Raw genomic sequence first — 26,548 nt, forward strand, 5'->3', positions numbered from 1 at the left:
AGCCTCAAACATCTTAACTACTGCCATACTTCAGTTTGTATAATTAGATACACATATGAGATGTGATGTCACCCTGCATGATCTGCTAGGGTAGGAGAATGAATAATAAACGAACCCAAATATAACCTAATCTCTTGCAGGAGACGAAAACACACCGGGTTGGTTCTCTGCAGAGGATGCTGGGAAGACAAAAGCTCCGTTTTGGTGTCCACTACTGGCCTGTCGCATGCCTGCCTTCACCTCAAAAAGCCAGGAATATAAGGTGAGAAACTTCCAGTTTGAGGTCCAAAGGCTAATTAGAAACTTTCCTTGAGCAGAAAAAAGTTTATAGTTCATTTCCCGAAGACAAAGCGCTTTTAGAGACTTTTGTATACCATGCAATCATTTTTTTAGTGAGGAAATTCAAGTCCCGCAGAAGCAACCTCCACAGACAGAGTTTGACCATAGGATGATCCTACAGGAACATTGCCACGATTGGGGAATTACAAGGTGACATGGAAGCTTTCCAGTCACACTAGTAGGAGAGCGAGGTTGTGGATCAATAGGAGCTGTTAAGAGCAGCAAGCTCCTCATATATCAAATGGTAGACTCGGATAAGAGACAGACTAAAATGGCTTCAGAGTCAGTCAAAAAGGAATGAAATCAATTTTACTGTCTGGAAGATGATATTTCAGGCTAGATTTTAAGACCTAACAAAGTTAGATGCCATGTGAGGGTGTTATAAAGTGATCATGCAATTACGTTAATGACTGTGGGACACCTGAGAATAAATCAATCAGGCTGCATTAAATTAAGCTCATTGCAACCCAATAGATGGGAAGTCAAGGCTGTTGGTGAAATGACTTGATCATGCATTTTCTGCAACAGCTTGGAGCTCTGAAAAAACAGAATGATGGTATACTTTTTCCACATCATTGCTTTCCACAGCTGCTCAGGAGTTTTTTTTAATTGTGGTAATCTTTCTCTTGGCTCAAACTCTATAGGGTGCCATTGCTTTGTGAAAACCTGCTGCAGTGTTTGTCACCTTTTAACAAGAATTGTTATCTGGGTTGGGGCAAATTTCTTTGTGCTCTAAAATGCTACAAAATTCCTGGAAAACCTAGAAATATCTTTAAGTTTTGAAAGTGACGAAAGTGAAAGTGACATGACATACAGCCAAGTATGGTGACCCATACTCGGAATTCGTGCTCTGCTTTTAACCCATCCAAAGTGCACACACACAGCAGTTAACACACACACACTGTGAACACACACCCGGAGCAGTGGGCAGCCATTTATGCTGTGGCGCCCGGGGAGCAGTTGGGGGTTCGGTGCCTTGCTCAAGGGCACCTCAGTCGTGGTATTAAGGGTGGAGAGAGCGCTGTACATTCACTTCCCCCACCTACAATTCCTGCTGGCCCGAGACTCGAACTCACAACCCTTGGATTGCAAGTCCGACTCTCTAACCATTAGGCCACGACTTCCCCCATTGTGTGTCTACGTCATCTATCCATCTATCAAAACATTTCTGATACTTTTTTAAAACTAAGATATTTAAAAGTGAGCATGGAAGTCATGGGCATTTCTATAGTCAGTATATTTTTGATTGCTATAAAATTATTTTTTCAAAAACCCTAATAGTCAAAGAAATTAATTAAAAAGTATCAGAACCCCTGTTTAAAATATTTGAGCACAATCCTGCCAGCAAATGAATAAGACCAGAATGTCATCTAAAGGTAGTGTGAATTTGGTCTGGTTATGGATGGGTGGCTTGTGCATCTGTCTTGTTGACATAAAAAGGTGAGATGGGTTTAAAGTGAGTGACTTTAAGTCCTCCTGGCAGAGACATCTTCTGTCTTACTGTCAGCATACATCCAGCCTTGCTCCACAACTGCCGCTACCACTGGGCAGCATGTGCTGGCCAATGCCAAGGCCTCCAAAACATCTTACTTTAAGGTTTTGGCAGCTAATGCGCTTGGCAGGACATTCATTGGTGCAGAGATTGGAAATAAGGGGTGGGGGGCAGGCACTTGAAGACCAAGATCAAAAGAGAAAAGCCGTTGGGGAACTTGGTCGTCTCCATTAATAAAATAGAAGTACTGTAGCATCACACCATGAACAACTGATCTGCACACACACAGTTCTGCCATTTTTGTAAAAGCCTGGTGGGTGGACTTGTTAGGCGGAGGAGATAACCGTTATCAGGTCTTTCACTTCTGATGCGGCTCAGTTGGGGTCTCTCTGTCCCACCCCTAACCAGTCCACCAGGCAATATCTGACCCATTTCTAAACCTTGCAAAAATCCTGTAATACAGCACAAACAGGCACTCATTGTTCCTGAAATGCAATATTAAGTCAAGGGCTGTTCTGTTCAAATGCATACACTTGCATTTATTGAGGCCTAAACTGTATTGTAAGGTAAAACTTTCCTTGTTTGATCTCCATGTCAAATTATGTCATTTTAGCCTGTCCTCATGTTTGCATCCTTCAGCTCTCCATTTTTTTTTCATTCTGATAGTTGAGAGATATCAAGGTCATGAAAACAGTGGAATGGGATTGGCAAACTACACAAGCCAGGTTCGAGCATGCATTCAGGCTAGCATGTGCTCTAACTGTAAAGTTCAGTAACTTGCAGAATTGTGCATTCCTGGAGATTTGGAGTTTTTTATTTTACGTTTTCCAACAAGGTATTGTTGACGTGGATGATGCACAAGCCATAACATGCTAAAAACCCTCTACAAAAAAACTACTTCAGCTGTAAAAGCTCTATGCTAGAAGTACCAAGAAGTATAAAGATGTCTCGTGGAAAGAGAAAGGAACAAAATCTGTTTCCCGATGAAGCATTAGGATGGAGAGAAAATGGCTCTTATTTGAGAGGGGGTTTTTTTTAATACCGTGGAGATTTCATACCGTGTGCTTTGAAGTATGGGAAGACAAGCTGGAAAAAGGATTTTTTTAGATGTATCATGTTGATGTTTTCCTTTTTTGGATTAACACAAGGAGGGGGAAAAAGAAATGGTTTCTGAATCTCTTTCATAGTACTTAAACCCATGTCATGGTTCTGTCCAATGAAGTGTACTTACCAGAAACGAAGGCCTTCTCTAGCTTATTGTTGTGGATATGTGCCCAGTATACTTAACTTAGTTTGATTATTTATTTATTTTTTTGCAGTTTAAAAGCTGTTTTTGTCACTCATGATTGTGTTTTGATTGTGAATAGCCACTTGGGTTTTTAAAAAGCAGCTTTCGGGGCCTCAAGAAATAAGCTTAACGCATCACTGATCTTAAGCACAAACCATCATTGGGTTGTTTGCATGTAGATTGTTCCAATTTGCTGGCCATGTGTTGTGCCTGTGAAGTGTAGAATACATTTGCAAACAGTTTGTAAGGGGTTTTTGAATCCTTTTGTGTTATTTTAAAAGCATCGTCATGGTAAGTTCAATTATAATCAATTTACATCTTAATAATTGCAACAGTGCATTCTTCCATGGTAAATTTTTCTGTTGATTCAATGCAGATGTATAAATGCAAAAAGAATCTGTACGTTTTTTTGTTACATAGTATATTATGAAAATATGTTCTATATTATGTATATATTATTTATTATTATTTAAATGTATCTTTTATATTGTATAAATGGGAAAACCAATGGGAAAATTCAGCTGCCACTGTGGTTTGTGGACAAAAAGTGAATTTCCCACTTGGGTTGCATCCTACAGATGAGGTTTAATATCCTGTATATTGAGTTTTGCTTGTTTTACAGTAAGTTCTGACATGGTCTGGATGTACTGGTTTTGTTTCCTGTCTACGTTCCATCAGTACTGCTAGTGTACTGTTACTTGAGAGTGAACCATTTGTAGTCCATAACTAATATGATGGCTGCAGAACTCAATGATTGATTGTTGACTCCGGACGAGATGGCACTATGACATCTCTTGCTATAGTGAATGTGTGGATGGAGTCTATTTATAGCACCGTTTGGAGAAGGACTGATATATGACACCAATGACTTGAAGCTGTTACAGCAGGAAGGGGAAGAAAAAAAAGATAGAACTTACATCTCAAGCTGATGCTCAACACATGAGACCAAGACAGAAAGCACATGAAATATAGATCAGAAATGTCTTGGAGAAAGGTGCCCTTCCCCTTACATGGCAGCCCTCTGTTGATTCTACTTTTTTTCTCCTTTGTTTTTTGTCAGCATGGATTTTTTTCCCCATAAAATCAGACGAGGTTATGCCTTCCGCAAACTTTTCTGTGCATATATTCCCCTCTCTGCTTCCTTTCGATCCCTCTGTGAGTTCTTCATTTCATCTTCCTCCTCGTCTGTGAAGAACAGACGCCACAGCATGGATTAAAAGCTTTTTCCTTCACATCTCTGGTGGACTGCTGTGACACTTTTTCTCCTATGCTGCAATATATCCTGCAAGCAAATACAAACACGTATACAGTACATTGAGCTAAATTTTAAAACCCCCAACCGGACTTACAGCTAAATCCAGGAGGCTTCATCGAGGCTTTGCTATTAATTGCTGATAGCTTAACTTCCTCTTCATCTGCCCCTTCATCTCCAAGGATCAGTGTAATTAATTAAGAGCCCTTTTGTTTTTTTACTCAGATAGCTTTGCCCTAATCTGTCACTTGTTCATCTGCAGAGTTCAAGCAGGGAGAATGGATTGGGTCCTCAACGCATTTGGATTATGTTAGACAGGAAGTGTAAATCTGATTTCCTTTTCTCTGTCAAGATCACAGAGGACCCGTCACAAATGATGATATAAACTCGCCGTCTCGGTCAAGGCTGCAAATCGCTGCACTCAGCAGAAGCTCCCGAGATACAACTGGAGCTTGTCACTGTCCATTGCAAAGTTTGGTGACAGGATGCGACAATATCTCAAAATCTTTTATTCTGAGGGAGACTTTGTTCATGTCTGGTGTTTAACAGTGCAGCTTTCAAAAGTCACGAGTGCCACTCTTGACAGGAATAATATTTTGAACAGGGAACAGAACATTTCTAGCAGAAGAAACTTAAATTTAAAAAAAAAAAAAAAAAAAAATTAAAGATTTAATTCACCCAAAAATGAATTCTGTCAGTTTCATGACTTTATGTTGTTCCAAACCTGTAAGACTTAATTTCTTCTGTAGAACACAAATATTTGAAGAATATTTTGAATGGTGAAGGATGTCAATGGGGTACATAGCAACATAAGACCACAGTGACTTTCATTGTATGGACAAAAACCACGGAGACATTTTTCAAAATCATAAAATCTGTTTGTTTACGGGACATGCAAGAAACAAGTGACTTGAGTATCAATAATGTTGCCATATTTTATTTGAGTTAAAGTGAAAATGAAAAAATGAAAATTATGTCATTAATTATTCACCCTCATTTTGTTCCAAACCTGGACGATCTTCGTTCATCATCGGAACACAAATAAATATATTTTTGATGAAAGCCGAGAGCTTTCTGGTCCTGACACGTTCAATGCCAGAAAGGTAGTAAGGACATTGTCAAAAGCACCACATGTATGTGTCGTGGTACTCTTGTGAACATGCGTCAAGGACTGACACGGAAGAGAAGAAATTGTTCAATAAAGTTATTTTTGTTTTCTTTGTGCACAGAAAGTATTCTCGTAGTTTCATAAAATTAAGATTGAACCACAGATGTTACATGGACTATTTTAACAATGTCCTTACTACCTTTCTGGGCCTTGAACGTGGTAGTTGTGTTTCTGTCTATGCAGGGTCAGAAAGCTCTTGGATTTCATCAAAAATATCTTAATTAGTGTTCCGAAGATGGACGACAGTCTTACAGGTTTGGATTGACATGAGGGTGTAATGAAAGTATTTTCATTTTTGGGTGAACTAGCCCTTTAACCTTTTGTGTTCCACAGAAGGCATACAGTTCAAGAACAACGTGAGAGTGAGTAAAGGATGACAGACTTTACATTTTTAGATGAACAGTCCCATTAATGTTTCCTCTACCACCTTGAGACTGGTCTTGGATCAGTTCATATGGTATCATCGCCAGAAGCTCCTTGACTGGCTGACCATAGATATGTAGTCATAACCGTCCAGGTAGGCTCTTGCGAGCAGCCCAGGGTTTTTCAGTGCACTGTAGTATGCAGCAAACAGCCCACTAGCACAATGACATATCTGTTATGGGCTCGCCTCAGGGTTGTGACCAGGATTTACCACATTATGCTATGTGAATAGCCCATGGCAGCAAGGCTATCATAGCATCTGTGTGGAGATCTTGTTCTACGAAAGGCCAATTCGGTAATAAGCCCGGATGCCTTTCTGGCTTTGTGCTATAGCCCATTTGTTTTCCTCTCCAGTCATGAGAGCCATATTAGATTGTAATGATATCTCAGGTGAACTTGAGATATCGCAAGGCCATCAGAAATGGTGTAAATAGAGGACTTAGGGCTTATTAGGAGATGAAAATGCCTCTTTACTCTGAGCATTGACAATAAAATTATCTCTAATGTATGAGGGGTATTACAAAACAGACAGAAAAGGCTCCTTTTATCTTTTTAAAGTGATAGTTAACCTCATCTTGTATACGTCCTTTGTTTTTTGTCCATACAATGAGAGGACCCAGTGTCCTTTTGGACCCCACTTCCTTTCATTGAATGGAGAACAGTGGAAACATTCTTCAAAAAGTACAGGTTTGGAATAACATGACATTTTTCAGTTTTGAATAACTATACCTCTATTCTCTGCAGAATAATAATACCAGTGGATGAGATATTCCCTTAACTATATGTCAGATTTTCCTGTGTGGCAGCAGAGGTTTGACGAGGCATCCATATTGTTGACTTTATCCAGCAGTAGAGGGCAGTGTGTATCTGTTCTTTTTTTGCTGGAGGTGGCATTGCAGCACAGTCTGAGAGGTCATCTGTAAAGGGGTTGATCTGTAGCTTTGACAGTTACATGCTAATTATTGGAAATCATCAGTGCTCTAACAGAACCTTTAAAACAAGCAGTCACTGTCCTGTCCTCCACCCCGTTTCCTCACGCCCCCTCTGTTTTATGGAGAAAACCAAGGGCAGGGACTAATATAACCATAAGGAGCAAAGCTTAGTGGGCACAAAATGTGCTAATTTAAACGTCAACGCTTTCTGTGATATACTTTCAGTGGGATATAGAAACGTTCTGAGAGCAATAGTTTAATGAGAGGAAACAAAACAGCCTCAATCTTGGAGTTAATCTGGTATTCGTATTTCTTTGAATTGCCTTTTCTCGGCTAATTGTGCTGTCAGTCTTCTTCAACCTATCACCCCACACGGGCCATTGCAAATTAAACAGCGGTCGCACATCAACATTAAAGTGCTTTGCATGCTCCTTGCAGTGTAAACTTGGCCTCTGCGGGGGAACCCGAAGCGACCTGGATCATTGTGTCTTCTGCTTAAATGTGGTTCATTAGCATTCCACCACTATTAATGTGGATTCATCTCCACCTTACCTGTCCCCCAAGGCTGATAAGGCGAAGTGTACTGGAATTGAAAGTGAAGCAGGAGATTTGGTTATCTAACATTACCACTCCCTTGTCAGCACCTGATTAGTAGCTGTTTCTTGTAATTATTATGATCATTCAGAGAATTTTAAGCAGTTTTTACAGGGGCACAGCTGTGCAGGATAAAGGGGTGTTTAAAAGTGGAGCTTAAAGCCTGGGATACGTTCCTTGAGCCAGCATGGCAGCTTGGTGACAGTGCCTGCCGCTCAGCGCAGTAGGGATTTGAGGACCTTTTGTTCTGTGTTCCATGTCATCTGATCAAGGGGATTAAAGATACCCTCCCGTCACAATCCTCTGTGGTGCCTTGCAATGGCATCCTCCAATTAGATTGTAGTGGCTCACCACTTTTCCCCATTCACGCGTTCCGCTTGGTAGAGAGAGAAAGGCAGAGATAGATACAGAAACCGAGAGATTCAGAGACTTTTTATTCTCCAGACAACTCCTGGCTTCTACTCGTATTTTAAAACCCATTATTTGCAGGACAGTCCATCGCTTTCATCTCAACGACTCTGGGATCGTCGCACCATGTTAGAGAAGTTGTGCCAAGAGGGATAAAGAGACATGTTGGATTCTCATCGCATTAGCTGGATGCATCACAAAGTGCAGAGTGACTGAGCAGAACATAAGGAGGGAAATATCAATGCCCACATGAATATGAATGTTGTTTAGTGATGTCCTGCCATTGTCAGATGGTACTGTGGTACACTGATATGTTAAATGACTCACAATGCTATCCTGCCTAGCATTGATGTGAAATTTTCAGCAGTTGTCACCAGAACCAGAGCTTCTTGGTTAAAACCACATGTTAAAATACTAGTTCACCCACAAATTGATAACTTTGATAATTGATAACAATAATTTTACTGTCATTATTTTACTCAACCTCATGATGTTCCAATCCAGAATACATTTCTTTTTATGTTGAATTTTTAAATTCTTTGTAATGAAATATTCAGTTTGAAATATTTTGTTTGGAAACTGGGGCTGTCAAGCTCCAAACCAATCAGTAAGCACTATAAAGTCATATTACCTTCTGAAGACCTCTGAAGCCATATGATACTGTAGAAGTTGAACAAACTGAATCTTAGGAAAATATTCTTCCCCCACAGTGAGCTGTTAACCACTACAAATGAATCATTGAGTCAATCATTGTGTTGAACACGAACCAGATCCATCAGATTTGGGAACAAATCATTCAGACCAGTTTTTTGTCATTTGACATCGCTACTTCAAATTATATTGCTTTTTTGGAGCTTGAGTCCTCAATTACTTCCATTATATGAAAAATAGTGGACAAATTATTCATCAAAAACGAATTTTCTTTTAATGGATGGGGGGGGGGCAATACAGGTTTGGAACCACATGAGAGAGAGAAAATGAAAACAGGATTTTCTTTCTGAGATGAACTGTTCTTTGCAATTTGCGTATGTTATTCAATAGCTCAGGCATGTGTTTGACCACAGGCCATGATCCAGCTCATGAACCCGACACCAAGTAAGTGGAGGGCTAAAATTTGAGAGGTCCAACTGAAAACTTATACTTCTGCTCACATTACTCTAAATATTCTATGCAAAATGCATAACAGATAGCACAGCAGGTTGACACTTTGATCTTTGCTTATCTTGCTCTGTGAAATTTAAAAGATTGGATTTCATCCAGCTCATAAAATCGTAACTCTTGCAGCTCATTTCAGCTTTGATCCTGTTGTCCATCTGCGTTAGAGTCACCAAGGGATATTGGAAAACAACTAGCAAACAGAGGCATGTCATTGCCCATGAGACGGCACAATTGTTTCAGAGGGAGGGACTTGGGTGGTTTAATTTAGTCACATTGACGGCTAAACTGCTACAACCTCTATAGCACTTCAGACGCATACATGTGTCACCGGTCCTTTTCCCCACGTGTATTGAATTCCTATAGGCTAATCCACTCCCGCTTCCCTCTTCCTAATCCTGCGATGTAGCAGAATGCTAAAAGTACTCATGTCAGCCTTGCATTATGCAGCTGTTCTGAGGGTTCCCGGTATCTGCAGCTCTTCTCCACTCCACTCTTCTCCACAAGGATTAGTGAAAATGCTATGATACAGCATGAGCCCTAGACTAGCACTCATTTAGCTTGTGTTGAACAAATAAAAATGCAGTTTGATTCTCAAGCTGCGATCAAGTTAGCATTGGTGCTTTGTTATTGTGCTATCTTGGCTCTCCCTGCTTCTACCTTGAGGCTAAGAGTGAAGAAGAAGTGGTAAAGAGGACTCTAAAGCCTTGCAATTATCAGTTAATAACCAACAGAAGAGTTCTATTAGTGTTTGTTAGCTTGTGGGAGCCGCCTGTGATGCTGTTGTCAGGAGGATTGGAGATTTCTTTCATCAGAGTGGAGTGCCGCTTTGCTGTAGTGACTCAGACTAGACTTTTCATTCGGTTTGCTGCACTCTGTGTTAGCCAAGCTTTGTGGATTAAATGCTAACCACAGTTTATTTAATGATAAAGTTGTAGAGCCGCAGCTCAGCTAAGTGTTGCAATATGTGTGGTGGAGTTATGGATATACAGATACTGTGTACTGGTTTTTGTATTATTGATACCATTGCTAATTTGTCGTACATTTTGATGGCTTAAAACCTGAACATACTGAATAAACTGTCAATGGTAGAAACGCTGAAAAGGACATTTCAAAATATTGATTTCTACCCAAGGAATTTAATTAAAATTAATCAGTGAATATCCTATTAGTGTTCCTATACTGTAGGTCATTGTGTTTGTAGAATCATAGAGACATTTGGTATATCTCAGATTCCATTTATTTCCACTATATTAGATTTGCAAAACCTACTAGTCTTAGTTTTTCTAATTTTCTAGTTTTTCTATTTTCCTAATCTGCACCCAATTTTGCCTGTGTCATGTTCTTCCATAGTTATGGATTAGCAAAAACATTATATGAGCATGCAGTTTAGTTACATAATGTACAGTGCAGTGCATGCAACCTTATTACAGGCAATGAATGCATTAATATGAATTAAGAAATGTCTGTAAAAGGTTTTTTGTTTTAGAATATAAATATTTTTTAGAACTTATTGGTTTAAGTAGTTATTGTGCTTGGTTGCAGCTATTTTTAATCATTTGTTATATAATAAAACAAATGTCATTATAAATGTATATGCACGTTGTCACACTCCGCTTGGGGAAGGAACCAGGAGAATGATGAAGTAGACTATTTAATTAAATGCACACGGCGATACAAACGGATAACTGACATTTAATGACATGCAACAGCAGACAGAGAACTAAGAACTGAGAACACTATTTAAAGACAGACACTGATGGGACACGGCTGGAACAAAATTAACTAAACGGGGAACACCTGTAACTAATGGAACTGAAGACAGGAACAGGAAACATGACCAAATAAGGAAAACAGAAACTAAGACTGGGGTAAAACAAGGAAACTCAAGTCCACAACACTGACACACGTGAGGGTTAGTAGCAGCTTTTTTTATAATTGTATAAATATTTGTATTGTTATTGTCATCATAATGCATAATATATTTTGCAATTTCAAAGCTACATGTTTTATAATGCATTCAGACATCATGCTTAGAAGAAAAATATTTAATTAACCATCTCTACAATTTTTTTTTTTATTTTTATTTAAGATGTGGTCCTTTTATGAGTCATAAAGGTAGGCCAAAACTTGCATACTTACTTATTAACTCTGGGAGGGAGGATGCATGTTCTTTTGTGTAGCGTTCATCACATCTAAAAATGCATTGAACAAAGCACAGGTAAAGTAGGGATTTGATTACTGTCGCAGAAAATCACCTCAAAGCATACTACTCCATTTGTTTCGCTTTAAGGATTCTGTCCCCAAACCTCCTCAAGCCTGATGATAATAATTGAGTCGACTGGAGATTATTCCACATATAAGGCCAGTGAACATGTCTTTAGTGTTGCTTTTTGGTTGAAAACATTTAAAAATTTTCTCATATTTGTCTAGATGCTGTGACACTATCCTTGTGCATTTGATTACAGGATTAAATGTGGACATTTTGCAGGCAGGATAGACATGCAAGGGAAGCTAATATGGGTTTCCTCCAGATGAGTTCATGGCCTATGGAAAAGATGCTCACCACCTGGAGCTGGCATACAGCCCATCACCCAGAAGGGTGGGGTGGATACCATGTAGAGCAGTGGGTCACTGGGGCCAGCATCTGTGTGGCCGCCCTCTTTCTTCATCAACAAATCTCTCTTTAATTAGCTCACCTAGTGCCCTTTCCCCAGACGAGCACCCAAACACAAGCTTTCCATCAAATCTCTCTACGAACGCTCTCCTTCTCCATTTGGGATCTCCTGTGTTGCACCTGCATTTGAGCGAGAGGCTTAGTGGAATAAGGCATCCTGATGCTAATTAAATGGCCTTTTAGGTTATTTAGTCATTTTGAGTTGAGCTGCTGACTGTGAAGCACTGATAATGTGGACTGAGTTTGAATGATGGGCACTATTATGATTAATTTAACATGGCTTACCCTGAATTCTTAAAGGGATAGTTCACCCAAAAATGAAAACTGTCATCTTTCACCAACCCTCATGTTGTTCCATTTGGAAAACAAAAGATGTTTTGAAGATTGTTGGTAAGCAAACAATTTTGGAGACCATTGACTTCCATTGTAAACAGATTATACATATTTATTAATTATTCACACAAATTTCATTTATATAATTTTGTATGCTAATATAATTATGTAACTATTTATATAATTTATAATTTTCTTATTCTTTTATTTATTTTTTACTTTAATTTATTTGTCTAAAAAAAAATTTTCTTTAAAATTTCATATTCATTTTAGCACAGTGCAAAGTAATACAAACGTGAAATGTATTTCTTCCTTGTTCTTTGTCAGTCTCTTTAATGTGCTGAGCAAACTGAGGTTGATGTTGACAATACCTTTTACCCATAATTTTGTATTATAAAGTATTTTAAAGTAAAGACCAGAAGTTAAATACACTCTTAGCATCTTATGCATTTGATTTCACCCATACTGAAATTACATACACAAAAAGAAGCATTCAGGATGGGCCGGATTAAGTCTGTTTTCAGAAGCAGTATATTACCTCTGCAGTTGGACAGGAGTCTTGCGAGGTGCCATTTGAGAACCCAGAATAAATGTGTTGCTGGGGAATCATGTAGCATGTGTCAGACTCCTAGGGACTGCATCTGAAGCAGATATTCAGGCAAATGCACTTGCTATTCATTGGAGAATGGACAAAGACAAATCAATCTCCACCTGTGAAGATTGCCTGTGCTTCTCACTGAGCAACAGTGCTCAAAAGTGACTCAGAAAGCCTCAGTCTGTCCCTTCCCTCCACCAGCCAAGCCCTGCTGCCCGCAGGCTGCCATATGTGCTCCTGCCATGACTGGCATTTAACTACAAAATAGACATTTTTGTCACCGCAGATGGATGAATGATTTAAAAATGGGATAAATGGTAGATATGCAAGAGGAAAGAAAACTCTGCGTTCTGATGAAAAAAGAAGGGAGTTGTTTCGGAGAAGGGAGAGGCAGAGCTCTCGGCTGATTGAAATTGTCATTTTGCCAACATTATTTTGGACCTGTTTATGTTTGCACTTTGAAAAAGTGGGGAAAATGGGAAATGACTGCTGGAAATAGCTAGCGGTTGATGCCCAGTTTCCACTGGGGGCAACATGAAAGATATTCAATTCTCATAGATACCAAACTCTCCTCTCTTTCCCTAATTAAATTAGATGTGCTTTCTGCCATCTTTCCCAGCCTTCTTTCTCACATTAAATATAAACATTCCCAAACAGCGGCTGTTTGTGGTCTGTTAATATGGCGTGATATCACGCAACATTATGGTCGCCATAAACATGCCACCCACCACCTGAAGTGAGCCACATTGCTACATTGTGATCTGAGAATCATTTTCCTAATCAGTATTTTTGTCTTGTTTTCCTGTCTGCTAAAATATATCTGCTAAACATCCTTAAAATGAGTTTAAAATGTTTTTTTTTCTCAAAGATTTCATTAATGCCCTAGTAAAAAAGTAATATATTTAAAATGCATTTATTTCATTCTAAGTATATTGTAGTTAAAATCTACTAACATATTTACTGACTTATTGCTCGAGACTTACTGATATAAAAATTATAATTACACTTTGTTTGGAGTACTACTTGTGCACAATGCACATTTCGTAATATTAAGCCTTAATGTCACTATTGATGAGGATTGTATGATCTTTGAATATTATCAGTCTTAAAATGTAAGATATTTAAAGTGTACCTAAAGTATACTGGCCATAGTTTCACTTCACTAGCACAATCAAATATACTTCAGTATATCATCAGTTGGACTTCAGCACTACCTTCGCACAATTAAATTACATTAAGCACAAAATTAGTTGTTCCAATTTAGCAGACTTAAGTATACCTAAAGTACAATTGTGGGGTATTTTTATTAAGTAAATAAATATGTCAATGTATTTGTAGTATACTTAGCACAAAGTTAATGTATTTCAAATACATTTTAGTATATTTTATTTTTCACTATTTACACATCCAAAGCGACTTACACTGCATTCAAGCTGAACAATTTCCCTGAGAGTCGAAACCTACGACCTTGGCATTATTTGAACCATGCTTGAGCTATAACAACAAATTAAATTGTTTTAAAATGCTGACTCTGGTCAATTTTTACATTTCATAATTGCATTGAATTAACATGTTCCCAGGTCCAGTCATTAGGTAAGATTATTTTTTTGTCTTTTATTTTTTCATAGCTGGAGGCTGCACTTCACAATCCTGTTCAATGTGCTTTACTTGGTTTCTCAGCGGCGAGTACTTCACTTCCTCAAGGCTACCTCTGGGTAAGTAGAAACAGAAGCACATAAAATATACATATTGTGACATCAGAGATCGAAGAGATTTTAATTATTATTCCTCACCATTAAATCCCATTTATGCAAAACAGGTCTTAATTCTGAACGTTGTTTAAAACTGGCAAGCATTAATTTACCATTAAGTTATGGTGGACGTAACCTGTATTCTGTAAAATAAAACAGGTTTTCATAACAAGCCCTGTGAAATCACCTTTAAAAGTTTCACACAGTAGTCTCATTCTCCTCCCTCCTCTGGTGCAGTGGGCAATTTATCACATAATCCCCCAAAGCAGGGGGATAAATCCAATTCGAGCCTTGGTTGGACACAAAAGGACGCCCTTGCCTGTGTCTTTGAGTTAATTGTTTTTGTGGGTATTCTAAAGAGCACTAAGGGGGGACTTGGGTGGATTTAAAAGATACAAGGAGACATTCAGTAGGAAATTATATCTGGCCGGATTAGGACCTCGTTCTGGTGCCAAAAATCCTTAGCATTGCAGATCCAAAATATAATTTTCTCGACATCTGATCCTAAATCTAAATCTCACTCTGCAGCTTAAATCGTAGGGGTCACTTTTGAAATATTATCTCAGTGCATCCATTTAGTCTCAGTGGGGCTGCCGGTGTTTCTCATTAAATGTGTTAAAATGTACTAATATGCAGCATTCGTAAACATATTTTCTGTTCTTCTGAGCTGTGTTTTGCATTTCTGACTCTGTTTCAGATATATAAATGCATGTAGGCTTGGTCTACTGCATCCTATAAGATGAAATGCAGTCAAACTGGCATGGTAATGGTTTGGGGGAAGAAACAGTAATTAGATTTTAACAAAGTTAAAACTGAAAAATACACTCAGATGTTTATTTAAGGCATATATTAGCAAGTAAACTAGTATTACTGCTTTGCTTTGTTGGGGTGTGGCTGTAAAATAATCATTATTTATTAGTTTTTGAAGGACTGTGGAAAAATAATCATTGTTCTAATTCATATTTCCATAGTTTTATGGTCATTTTTCTCCACACAAGTCTATTATTGTGTTTGCAGCTATTTCAGATTGACCCAAGTTGAAGACTGTTATCATATCATGACCATAATAAGCTGCAATTTGGACCTGACTTTACACTGCTAGCCAAAAGTCTATCTGTGCAAACCTATATAGCAGGGTAAAAGAAACCCTTAAAGCAATCAACACATCTTCCGCTTATAGCAGGTGTCATTTTCTGAGTGAATTCGACTGGACTGAGAGATGTGAGAAGAGGGGAAATGATTCAGTCGTTTGCTACTTCCCAACTTATAAGTCAGTGATAGCACATCATCATATCACAACAGGCAGTTTTCACTGCTAGCATTCCTAATTAACAGTGACAGTAATCAGATCATTCTAAGATGGGCTGCTGGGATTGTCTCATGGCTCAGATCAAAATAATGACATTGTTTCTAATCAGTCCAAGACAGTAAGCTAGCCAGTCATCCACCAAATTCACTCTTCCTTAGCCTCTTCACTTCTAAGACTGAGGCTTATTTATTGATTTGTGTGTGTATGTGTGTTTCTCAGTGTTCTTCCTGGGATTTTATTTATTTAGTTGGTTAGTGATAATAAAAATGAGTAGTTGCTTTTTTTATTGTTTGCCAATGCCATGTTTTTGGATAAAATGTTGTTTACAGGGGCCTTAGGGAGTATTTTAAAAAACATTTTGGCAATTATGCTGCTATAGCAGAAGTATTACTCTTTTTTTTCAGATTTTCCACAGGATGTTTTTTTTGGATTTGGAATTGGACTGAGAAGAAATTGAAATTTTAGGAATTGAAACTGCAAGTTTTTTGCAATTTAAAGAAATTCAACAAAGTGAGAGCTTTAAACAAAATGGAAAGAAAAGACAGGCTTTCTGTTTAAGGTCTTTGTCTTTTAGCCTGAACATAGATTTTCATCTTTTTAAATTTTACTTCCTTAGTTCTATTTACACAACACATGGAGAATTGGATTGGAATTTTAAACTCAATTCTGAATGGTGCATACAGCATCATTTTCACAGTTTTCTATTCTCAAACTATAAATCCAAACAAATCTAAAACATTGGGTAAAGGATCTCAAAAGGCAAATGTTTGAATATGTCCAGTGTGTACAGATAGACAGATGAAGTCTTTCTCCCCAGACTACCTTTGCTCCCTTTAGGCTCTTAGTCAATTTCAGCCTAATTAATGCTCTGTTGTCCAGAGCTTTGGCTCTAAGGCTGGTTTTCATGGCTTTCCAGCCAAAAAAACAGAGTTGCTTCCAGGGCACGATTCCAGATATCCACTCCTCCAAACAAGTACTGATGAGTTTGTCAGGGAACTGTAATTCCACCTAGTCTGTGGTGGAATTGAATCGAAAAAGGAGGGGTGGATCATCGTCAAGTTTGCGAACATGGATTTGAGCCTGTGTGAGAAAGCGGGAGAACAAGGGCCCACTGGATGTTGCGGCTGAGTAGGAAAAACGCAAAGAGATTCAGTTATTTTCCTAGCTTCTTGCCCGAAGATAAGCCCTCCCTGTCTCCCACTGCGCTGCCACAACAGGCCGTTATTTGCTCTGCCTTGCTCTTCCCATCCCACAAGACCTTGGCCATCCAGATTGTACGCTGCGATACAAATCAAACAAATGATTGCATGCAAATTAGAGAGGAACTGTAAGGCTAAAGACTATATTTAGCCCTGCCATTTTGCTCACATAACATGGCTCTAAATGAGAATTAATCTCTGCTGTCCAACAGCATCCCTCCCATTTTGGTGTTGTTTTTCCGTTCTTTGGTTGAGATTACACTCCACTCGGCCAGCCCCAGTCGCTCAGTGTCCTGAGGTAATCATAAATGATGGCCCTTAAACAAGGGCCGCTTATAATAAGGCCAGCAGACTCTCTGTTATACTCTTTCCCTTTATCTCCCTCCTTTTTTGTATGGATTTTGTAATTGGAGCAGTTTAGTGCCGCACAAGGAGAGATGAGCCAATTTGTGTGGTGGGCATGATGGGATGCTGATCAGTTCGTTTAATTTCTAATAGCGAGCGGGTTGCTTTCATTGCATTATGCATGAACGAGTAACCATGAGAGAGAGAGCAGGATGTGAAGACAAACACTATTTTTCACGAACTGGGGGATTATTAATTTATGATGCAATGCAATCCAAATGTGTTACAAGAGTCTGCATTTTAAAGCAACTCGCTAGGAAAATGAATGGATGCAGAACCGAGATCAATTGTTGAAGCAAGGCACCAGAGGATGGATTTATGAGCAGCACTGTGCTGAAGTCTTATTCTGTCAACTACATGTAATTTCACCAAGGATCGAGTTTGTCATCTCAGTCTCTGTCTTAAAAAGGCGATCAATCATCAACCCAAAGGAAACCCTCCATTGTCAAACAGCTCAGCGGCTTTCAAAAGACATGTCTCCATCCCACCTTTTCTTCTGCTTCAGCGATAAAAAGATCCCTGGAGTTTCAAAAAAAAATGTTTGAAGTTATCAAGCTGATGCTGGGAATGCATTAGGGGTGATAGAGTATGTATTTTAGAGACTTTATCAAGAGAAAGACTATGGATTATATTTTTACGAAATTTATAATTTGTACATTGCAGGTACTGTAGAATTGAAATTGACAGGAATAAAATAACAGGGCTGGGAAACATTAAAGTACACAAGAAGTGAAAGAGTTTTCTGTCTTTTGAAATTTCCTCTGCATGGTTTTCTGCCCTTCCCCTCCTCTATTATTTTCTTTCCCTACCTGTACAGTCATGGATGTGAGAGAGTGGTTTTGGCTGGATAACTACCTATAATAGCGGTGTCCTTGCTCTGTTTTTGCAGGTAGCCGGTGGAGGTGATTCCACTCAAGGCCAGGTGGACATCTTCTCCTTGAACAGACCCACACCTCGGCCTGTAAAATCCCTCCAGATGGGCGCTCCAGTGAGGTGTTTGGAGTATGTGCCTGAGCCCACCCCTTCAGAGGATGCCAAAACCAGCCCTCACAACTCCACGGGAGTTGGGAATACTATCTGTGTGGGACTTGATGATGGCAGGTAATATGTAAATATGTAATATGGAAAAAAAAAATGGAAAAAGGGTAATATATATACACTGGAAAAAGCAGTTGTCACTCTGAAATTGCTAGTAGATTTCACAATTAGTATCGACAACAAGTAACAGTGAATTAAGCATGATTTTTTTTGCAGTGTAGACTGTGTTTTATTTAAAAATATGTATTGTGTTCCTCAATTTAAAATATTGGAGTACCTGTTAAATATCTAAAGGCACCTACAGAGTCAAATTAAGGTTGCTCTGAGGAAACTAGATTCACCCAAGCCTTTGGTTCAATGTAAATGAAGTGCCTCATCAATGCTTCCTTTATTTTCATGTCAGCTCACTTGGCCGTGAGAACCAAGAGGTAGCCAAGACTAATGGCCTAATAGCTGTTTGTTTTGAGCACATGTCTAGCAGTAGGGGAAACAAGAAATGTAAAAGCCTTTTAATCAGATTTAAGGTGCCATTACAGACACTGCAGTGCACACAGGGATAAGAAACAGGTAACGACTATCCTCGTAACTTTTAGCGACTCCAAAGTCATTTAATGGAAAAATAATTTCAGTATGAAAATATGTGCAGTCATTTTGTCAGAAATTAAACAAATTTCGTTCTTAAAATCGCTGTGATTTTCTGAGTAAGTTAAATCATTTATGAAGGTTGAGAAGAACAATAGGTATTCTGAGATATTATTTATGCAAATGAAGGGGACTGATTAGCTACAGAGAATAGAATTTCTCCTTTTTAAAAATCATTTCACAATATCAAGGCAATTGAACAGTGGAAATAAGGCATTCACTTTCATTTCTTCATTTTAAAGTGAAACTTCTTCCTGCTTAGATGTCCTTATATATCCTTCAATGTTTATTTCCCAAAGCATTCTGGTCTACGGCAGTATGGACACAGCCGCCCAATGTCTTGTGACTCTCCGTAACCCTGAGGGCTGTCCAGTTCTGTGTCTCAAACATTCCGGGAACTTCCTGTTCACTGGCCTGCGGGATGGAACGCTGATGGTGTATGAGAGACATCACGGAGGTACGAGTTACATAATGCTTGATGTCTCATTATATTGTATGCTCACGCTGCCTTCAAGTACACCTGAGAAGCTCATACTTCTAAGTTCGTTGTCCATTTCCACAGCCCTTCTAATGTCCCAGTTCAGAAATCATAGAGTCTTGGTCTTTTATGTGAACAAAACTTTACAAAATTTAATTCAAAGCCTCATAATTTGCACGAGGCTGTATATAGTTGTTTCTCTTTTGCTTTTATGCAATAATGCCAAACAAAGCTTATTTATTCTACATACATTGTTGGCGTTTGTTTTGGACTGTGGATAATCACTTCAGCTTTAAACATCTATGTTATTTCTATCCTATTAGGCTTGTTTTTTTCTCTTTATCACATTTGCACAGAAATGGACAGTTACATTCAGTATGTTTTCTCTTTCCCTTTTCTCGCTAATGGGATTAAACACTAAATGGGTGGGATAATTAAGAAGGGTAATTATTAGTATGTCCCCAATTGAAAGGGACTCAACAGAGTGAAAGGGTAATCAAATCAAATTAATAGTGCAAATGAATCTGATTGTCCCTGTGTTCAATTTGCTCTTTCATCAACCTTCCATTCAAACATTCAGGGATGTTTTTTCCGTCCCTTCTCTGTTAGCTGAATGCCTCAGTGAGTATGTGAAAGATATTAGTTCTGTCATGTATTCTGAATGCATTCAGAGATGAGACAGGGGTGATAAGATTGTTCTGGGTATGTATTAGTTAGATGGAAAGCCAATAGATTCGGGATTACCTTGAAAGCAATTTATGATTTCACAAGTCTGTCCTCTGTCTGCGCCTGCGCCTTATTCATTTGCAGTGCGTGAGTGTGGGCTAATGACAACAGAAGACAGGCATGCATGCAGAACTCTTGCATTCTGAGACATGATAGATAGCGAGGGACTGCGCTGTGTGTGTGTGTGTGTGTGTATGTGTATGTTGGGGGTGGTCCAAGACAGACAACCCTGGAACAATGGGTTTATCACAGTGCACTACTTACCTGGCTGTCAACAAGGAATTGCCTCCAGTGAAGTGGAAAGTAAGATTAATTATGCTGATGTGCAATGTGGCGATTGAATATTACTATTCATATAGTGGAAAGAAATGAATTACAAGCAGATATATTCCCTGGGAAGTACAGGCTGGATTTTTAAAAATGTATTTCTTTTATTTATTTTTTATTTGTAAAAATAAAATACATTCTCCTCAAAACAGTTAATATTGTAATAAACACTGGGGTCTCACATGAGATTAATCAGAAAGCTTTTTGAAACGTATGAGCAAGCCGAAATTGCTTAGGGGGGGATTTTGTGTTTTTCTTCCCTTTTTTCCTAGCTACATTAAGAGGGCAGGATCATTTTGTTGTGTTTAATCAACAGTTTGCAGAATTTATAAGTATAATAATGAGGTGTCTGAATTTCCGTAGAAAATATGTAAATATATTACACCCAGAAGCAATAAGCGCCCATCTGAATGAGACTGCATCTCTCCTCCTTCCACTTTATTACTTTTAGAGCAATAAACTAAAGACTGCATCTGCAGATGCTTTGAGTGTCCAGATAAGTCCTCTCCACCCCGAAGGTCCTCACTAGGATTTGCAAGAGGCAAATCTGAGACGGCCCTCGTTTGAGTATGAGGAGGTACAGAGTGGCTGAGGGGATGTTTTCAAAGCATATGTATGAAAAAAAGTGGAAAGACTGACATTTTGAATATGCCATGCAATTAACCTGAGGAAGTCGGAAGTCATTGTAAAGCTATTCTGGTTTCAAAGGCAGAAATAAACAACTCAAAATGTTAATTAAATGGCTCGCTGTGGTTCCCGCTCTAATTTTGCTTCATTAACACACTGTGATGGGGGCGAAAAGATGAAGAAAAAAGCTTATGTAATGCATCACATAATGGTGTCCATGTTGGCTACAGTGCAAACCCTGTGATTAAAACTCGAGGAAAAAGTCTGAGCACACTGGAGAGAAATGTATAAATTGGATTACACAATACGCTGCAGTTATTAACATGGTACTGTTAGCGCATTAGCATAGAAAGCGCTAGTTTTGTTGAGGGAGATATGCGGTCCACAAACACACTTTGCAGTGCTTGCTCTAGCTGTATGTTTTTAAGATGTAGCCAGAAATTATACAGTTCCACCACCAGTTATACATATTTGTCTTGCAAACACAAGGATTTACTCTTGAGTATTAATGAAACCAATTTACTTTAAGTGACTTGCTCAGGGCAAAGCAGTGGAATTAGCATGCAGCACATCTTTGTAGCTCAGCTATTTGAAGCATTCATTTATAAGGAAAATAACATATGAATTAACTAGCTTTGAATATCTTTGGCCATATTTGAAATGTTCCGCCAGATAGGATTAGTGATTTGCCTTCAAGCATGGTATTTCACAAGCCTAATTGTATTCGCTACTCATGTACTTTTACCTCGTTTTTCTCTGTCATAATACTCAGAATATGCAAAGTGATATATTTTGGGCTTTTTTCTGGGTATTACATTTTTAAAGCTCATTACGATCATAACAATTTTTATATTTATTGTGTGAGAATTATTATTAATAATAATAATAATTAAAAAACAGTTTGCATTATATTTTTTTAGAAGGACACAGCAGTGTCAGCATATGATTTATGAAATGTATTTGAAAAAAAAAGTGCTGCAATTTTATAACAATTTTTTTTTTATGATTTATCAGTGGGCAGTCGTGGCTTAATGGTTAGAGAGTTAGACTTGTAACGCAAAGGTTGTGGGTTCGAGTCTCAGGTCCAGCAGGAATTGTTGGTCGGGGGAGTGAATATCCAGTGCTCTCTCCACCCTTAATACCACCCTTGAGCAAGGCACTGAACCCCCAACTGCTTCCGGGGGCCACAGCATTGGCTGCCCACTGCTCTGGGTGTGTGTTCACGGTGTGTGTGTGTGCACTTGGATGGGCTAAATGCAGAGCACCAATTCCAAGTAAAGGACATCATACTTGGCCACCTGTCCTTTCCTTTCCTTTCCTTTCCTTTCCTTTCCTTTCCTTTCCTTTCCTTTCCTTTCCTTTCCTTTCCTTTCCTTTCCTTTCCTTTCCTTTCCTTTCCTTTCCTTTCCTTTCCTTTCCTAATAGAATACACAAATAAATCTGACTCTAACCACACAGGGAAAATATTCTAAGAACCGTTTGTGGATTAGTTGATTGCTTTTTACAAATAAGAAGAACAAGACTTTCCATTGGTTATTTTAGTAGCCTGAAAAACAAAACGGTTATTCAAACTGGGAATAAATTATTAGTTCTAATTGTTATAATGCTTAGTTCTCAAAGTACACATGCTGTAGTTGACTAATTAATTTTTTTCACATTTCATTTTAATCACAAAAGACAAAATAGATTAAATTTTTTTGCTGTCTTATCTTGAATTTTAGGGCTTTTAGCATGCCCATAGTTGAAGTCCAAGAATCTTGGTAGACGTAAATGTCTTCTTACTGTGAACTTACTGTGTCTTTTTGTCTTGTAGGGGAGCTGTGGAACCAGGACTCCTGTAGGAAAGTAACCGTTGGTTCAGATCCCATCAGGACACTACTTGCCTTGGATGACTCGGTCTGGGCTAGCTGTGCTAACACAGTAACTGTAGTTGACGGCTCCAGTTTGTCCACTCAGGTAGGCTCATAATTTCAAAGCTACACATGCTGATATACTTTCACACCAAACTTTAGCAAATGGAAGAGCACAGACTATGTTTCACAGGCACTTGTCCAACACTGTCTGACAAATTAGCTTGCATGTGAAGATCAATAATCCTACCAAGGAGCCACAATCCATATGGCCAGGGTGTCTCCTCTGGGGTCTCTTTTTTCCCCCTCTTACTTTTAAACCACACAGGATGAGTAAATAGTTCTGACATACTCATAATCTTCTCTGGCTGTCTCAAATATGGAGGAGCCGTACCCCGGGGATCTACCCCATGGGCCTCCATAACCCTGAGCCTTCCTTCAGTTCTGCCTTCTTGGGTTTTATCTCTGGAATCAAACATCTCTTTTATCCTTTGAGATTTCTCTGGATGCGCCCATCAGAGAGGAGATTTGAGCTAGTGGTAGGTGAGTGGGCCCCTGCTGCTTTTCGGTTGATCCTTCACGGTTCAGGCCAGTGCTCTGTTTTGTTCGACTGATTACATTGTATCACTTTCCCTGTGGAGCCATGCTGGCCCAGCAGCTGGAGGAGGAAGCATCTCCTCTACAGCTGTAAATCTGCCTCCTCGGGACTCGTGGCAAAGTGGCATACAATGATGTGTGTCAGTGGGATAAGCAACAGAGCCTGTGCGAATTTGTCTCTTGTCACCAGTTTTTAGGGAAGAATTCCACACTATGCTGCGTGCCACCTTGTTCCCCTGACCCGAAACGATTGAGGCCGCTGGATCGCTATTGATGTAGAATGCCAAAAGCATTTCAACCATGGTACTGCTGAGAAAACAAACAGTGGTGAGAGTTAGATTTTGCACAATTTTTTGGGACAGCAACCAACTTGATTTTCTGTTTTGGCTCATTAATATGTAGGCCCTCTTTACACCTGATAGTAAAGGCCGTGAAATGCCAACCTGACAGTGCAGTACAGTGCAGGACATACAGCAAAAAGCTGACAGGCGCTCAAAGGTGGCCCAAGGTTGGCCAGTCACTGGCTTGCCATGTAATGGACTTAAAATGCATCAGTCAAACATCTTGACTTAACCTGGGTATTATGGGATGTGTTATGAGAAAGCGCACGAAAACAATTGATTCAGACTTCACTATGTTGTGACAAAACACACAAAATACAATGAAAATGCACTTTGCATTTTCCCGCTCCCTCATAAGCAACGTAATTGTTTCAGTCATTCAGTGGGTCACACTCTATGCTCCCTTAGAAAGTGATGTGTAGTTTTACAAAATAAGAGGGGAGGGTCTGAACACAAGTGGTCACAGGAGATGCATTTGAAATTCATGTTAAGACCAAGTGTAAATGGTAATGTATCTCAGCTGATCACTTGTGATCACTGAAAATGCATCTTAATACCAGGTGGAAACAGAGCTGTAGAAATCCTTTGAGAATAGTAGAAGCTGAAGAGTAAAGTCCCACACTCAGTTAAATGATTGGTTGTTACCTAGTATTACAGTGGACTAATGAGGGGTTAGATGGTAGGTGGAGGCGTGCTGTGTTTTGTCCGCTGGTAGAACAATGCTCACCTGCTGTGATATACTGATGCAGTGTCTTAGGGTGAATCGGTGGAGTCTCTGTGTGAGACTCAGGGACTCAGATCATACACCTAAGGCCCAATTTATACACACATGTAGAGTCATCATAACTTTAAATGTATACAGATTTTCAAAATGTACTTACAAATAAGTCATAAGAATCATATTATTATATATACAGAGAATGTGGTGATAATACAGTGCATCAGTATTTGTATCTCAAATTAATCTCATGTGACTACGTACATTACTTACTGTAACTGTGATACTGTACTATATGTGGATAAATGCTTTATTCACATGGCAAACATGATATTGCAAACTAAAAGCTCATTATTTCAGCAAGCAGCTGTGATAAAAAAATTACTTAGGATGTATGTGCTTCACGTGGTCATTTATGCACTAGATGGTTTTATCCAAATCAAATTTGTGCATATGCCAGGCACATATGTATGAGATGGTCAACATTTTTCTGTGGTTGTTTTATTTTATAGCTGTAAAGCATTGGCTGTGTTTAGCACAGTTATAGTATGCTGTATGAGTTAACATTTTGGACTCATTTACTCCTGTATTTAGTTCTGTCCACCTAAGACAGCTGTAAATTGGAACCTTTCAATTTCTGAATGTGAGCCCACCTTATATATATATATATATATATATATATATATAAAGGTAAAATACAATTAAATGTGTTTAAAAATAATAAAATAGCAATAAAATCAACATTTTATATTTTTAAAAAGTTATTTTTTTCTGAGATGCTGAAGCAGCCATTAGTCCAGTCTTCAGTTTCACATGGTCCTTCAGAAATTATTCTAATACGCTGATTTTGATATTTTTTTCAAAAAAAAGAAAAAAAGATCTTACTGTTATTAGTGTTATGTTATTATCAAAAACAGTTGTGCTGCTTTGTTTTTGTGGAAACCATAATGCATTTTCCAGAATTCTTTGATGAATAGAAAGTTCAAAAGAACAGCATTTATTTGAAATAGAAATCTTTTGTAACAATGTAACATACACATTCACAACAGTATTACAGATGGAAATAACCAGTTGATAGAAGTATTCTTCTGGTGTCTTGTCTCTGAAGAAATAGTCCAAGCTAAATAAAATGAAAACAGTGAGAGAACAAGCGCAAAGGCAAGCACTGCCGACAAGTCAATTAAAAGCGAAAACACATCAAAGGCTGTTTCAGTCGTCTCCCATGCTCTCAAACAAAAGAAGCTCCCTTTGGCAAGGGCACGCAAACAGGTGCTAATCCCTGTCCGCTAGTGTGCAGAGGAGAAGAACAGTCTCTTGCACCCACCTCACCCCCTCCAACTAATCTGCCTCAGCCCCAGACTGGAGAACTAGCTGTTTGTAAGGGTTCTCAGGGCTCCTCGGTAGCACCACAGACCTCAGGGGGCTGCGTGCAAACCCTCGATAAGGAGCGCAGCTCCCTCATGCCTCATTAGAGGATCAGGCATAAAATGGCTCCATTTTCCCTGTGGACTTTTAAAAAGGTGTTTGGGAGGGGGTGTATTGTTTTGTGAGACAGTGAAGCAAGGCTCCACTGTGAATCACTTTGAAATCAAAGAAACTGGATCCTGAGTCATTGAAACCTTCATGATGTGTGGCCCTTGAACCCACTGGTCGGATGGTGATTTTGAAAGCACAAAAATGCTGTGCATTGCAGGAAAAGATAAATAAAGGAAGGTGTTCATTTGCATTGGATTTTGCATTTGTGTTTGTACAATGAATATCTTTTTATAAAAAATAAAATAAAACACAGAAAATGCAGAAATGCAGATTAAAAGCATATTCAAAGGGAAGATTCTGTATTTCTTTGTGTGTAAAACCTGATGATGTTCTCCAGTATGACTTCAT

The 26,548-nt window shown here is 38.8% G+C and overlaps 1 protein-coding gene across 3 annotated transcripts in view; it reads left to right on the forward strand.

Moving 5' to 3' along the window:
- LOC109098565 (rho guanine nucleotide exchange factor 10-like protein) overlaps positions 1–26,548 on the forward strand; it is a 111,388-nt gene that overhangs the window by 66,079 nt on the left and 18,761 nt on the right. For all 3 annotated transcript variants that reach the window (XM_042734018.1, XM_042734019.1, XM_042734020.1), the window contains 5 exons: positions 141–262; positions 14,285–14,371; positions 18,210–18,421; positions 19,300–19,457; positions 22,972–23,114. In XM_042734018.1, the coding sequence (XP_042589952.1) occupies positions 141–262; positions 14,285–14,371; positions 18,210–18,421; positions 19,300–19,457; positions 22,972–23,114 (722 nt within the window). The remainder of the gene's footprint in view (positions 1–140; positions 263–14,284; positions 14,372–18,209; positions 18,422–19,299; positions 19,458–22,971; positions 23,115–26,548) is intronic.

The sequence above is a fragment of the Cyprinus carpio genome, chromosome B11 (assembly GCF_018340385.1).
Source record: "Cyprinus carpio isolate SPL01 chromosome B11, ASM1834038v1, whole genome shotgun sequence".
Taxonomy (NCBI): domain Eukaryota; kingdom Metazoa; phylum Chordata; class Actinopteri; order Cypriniformes; family Cyprinidae; genus Cyprinus; species Cyprinus carpio.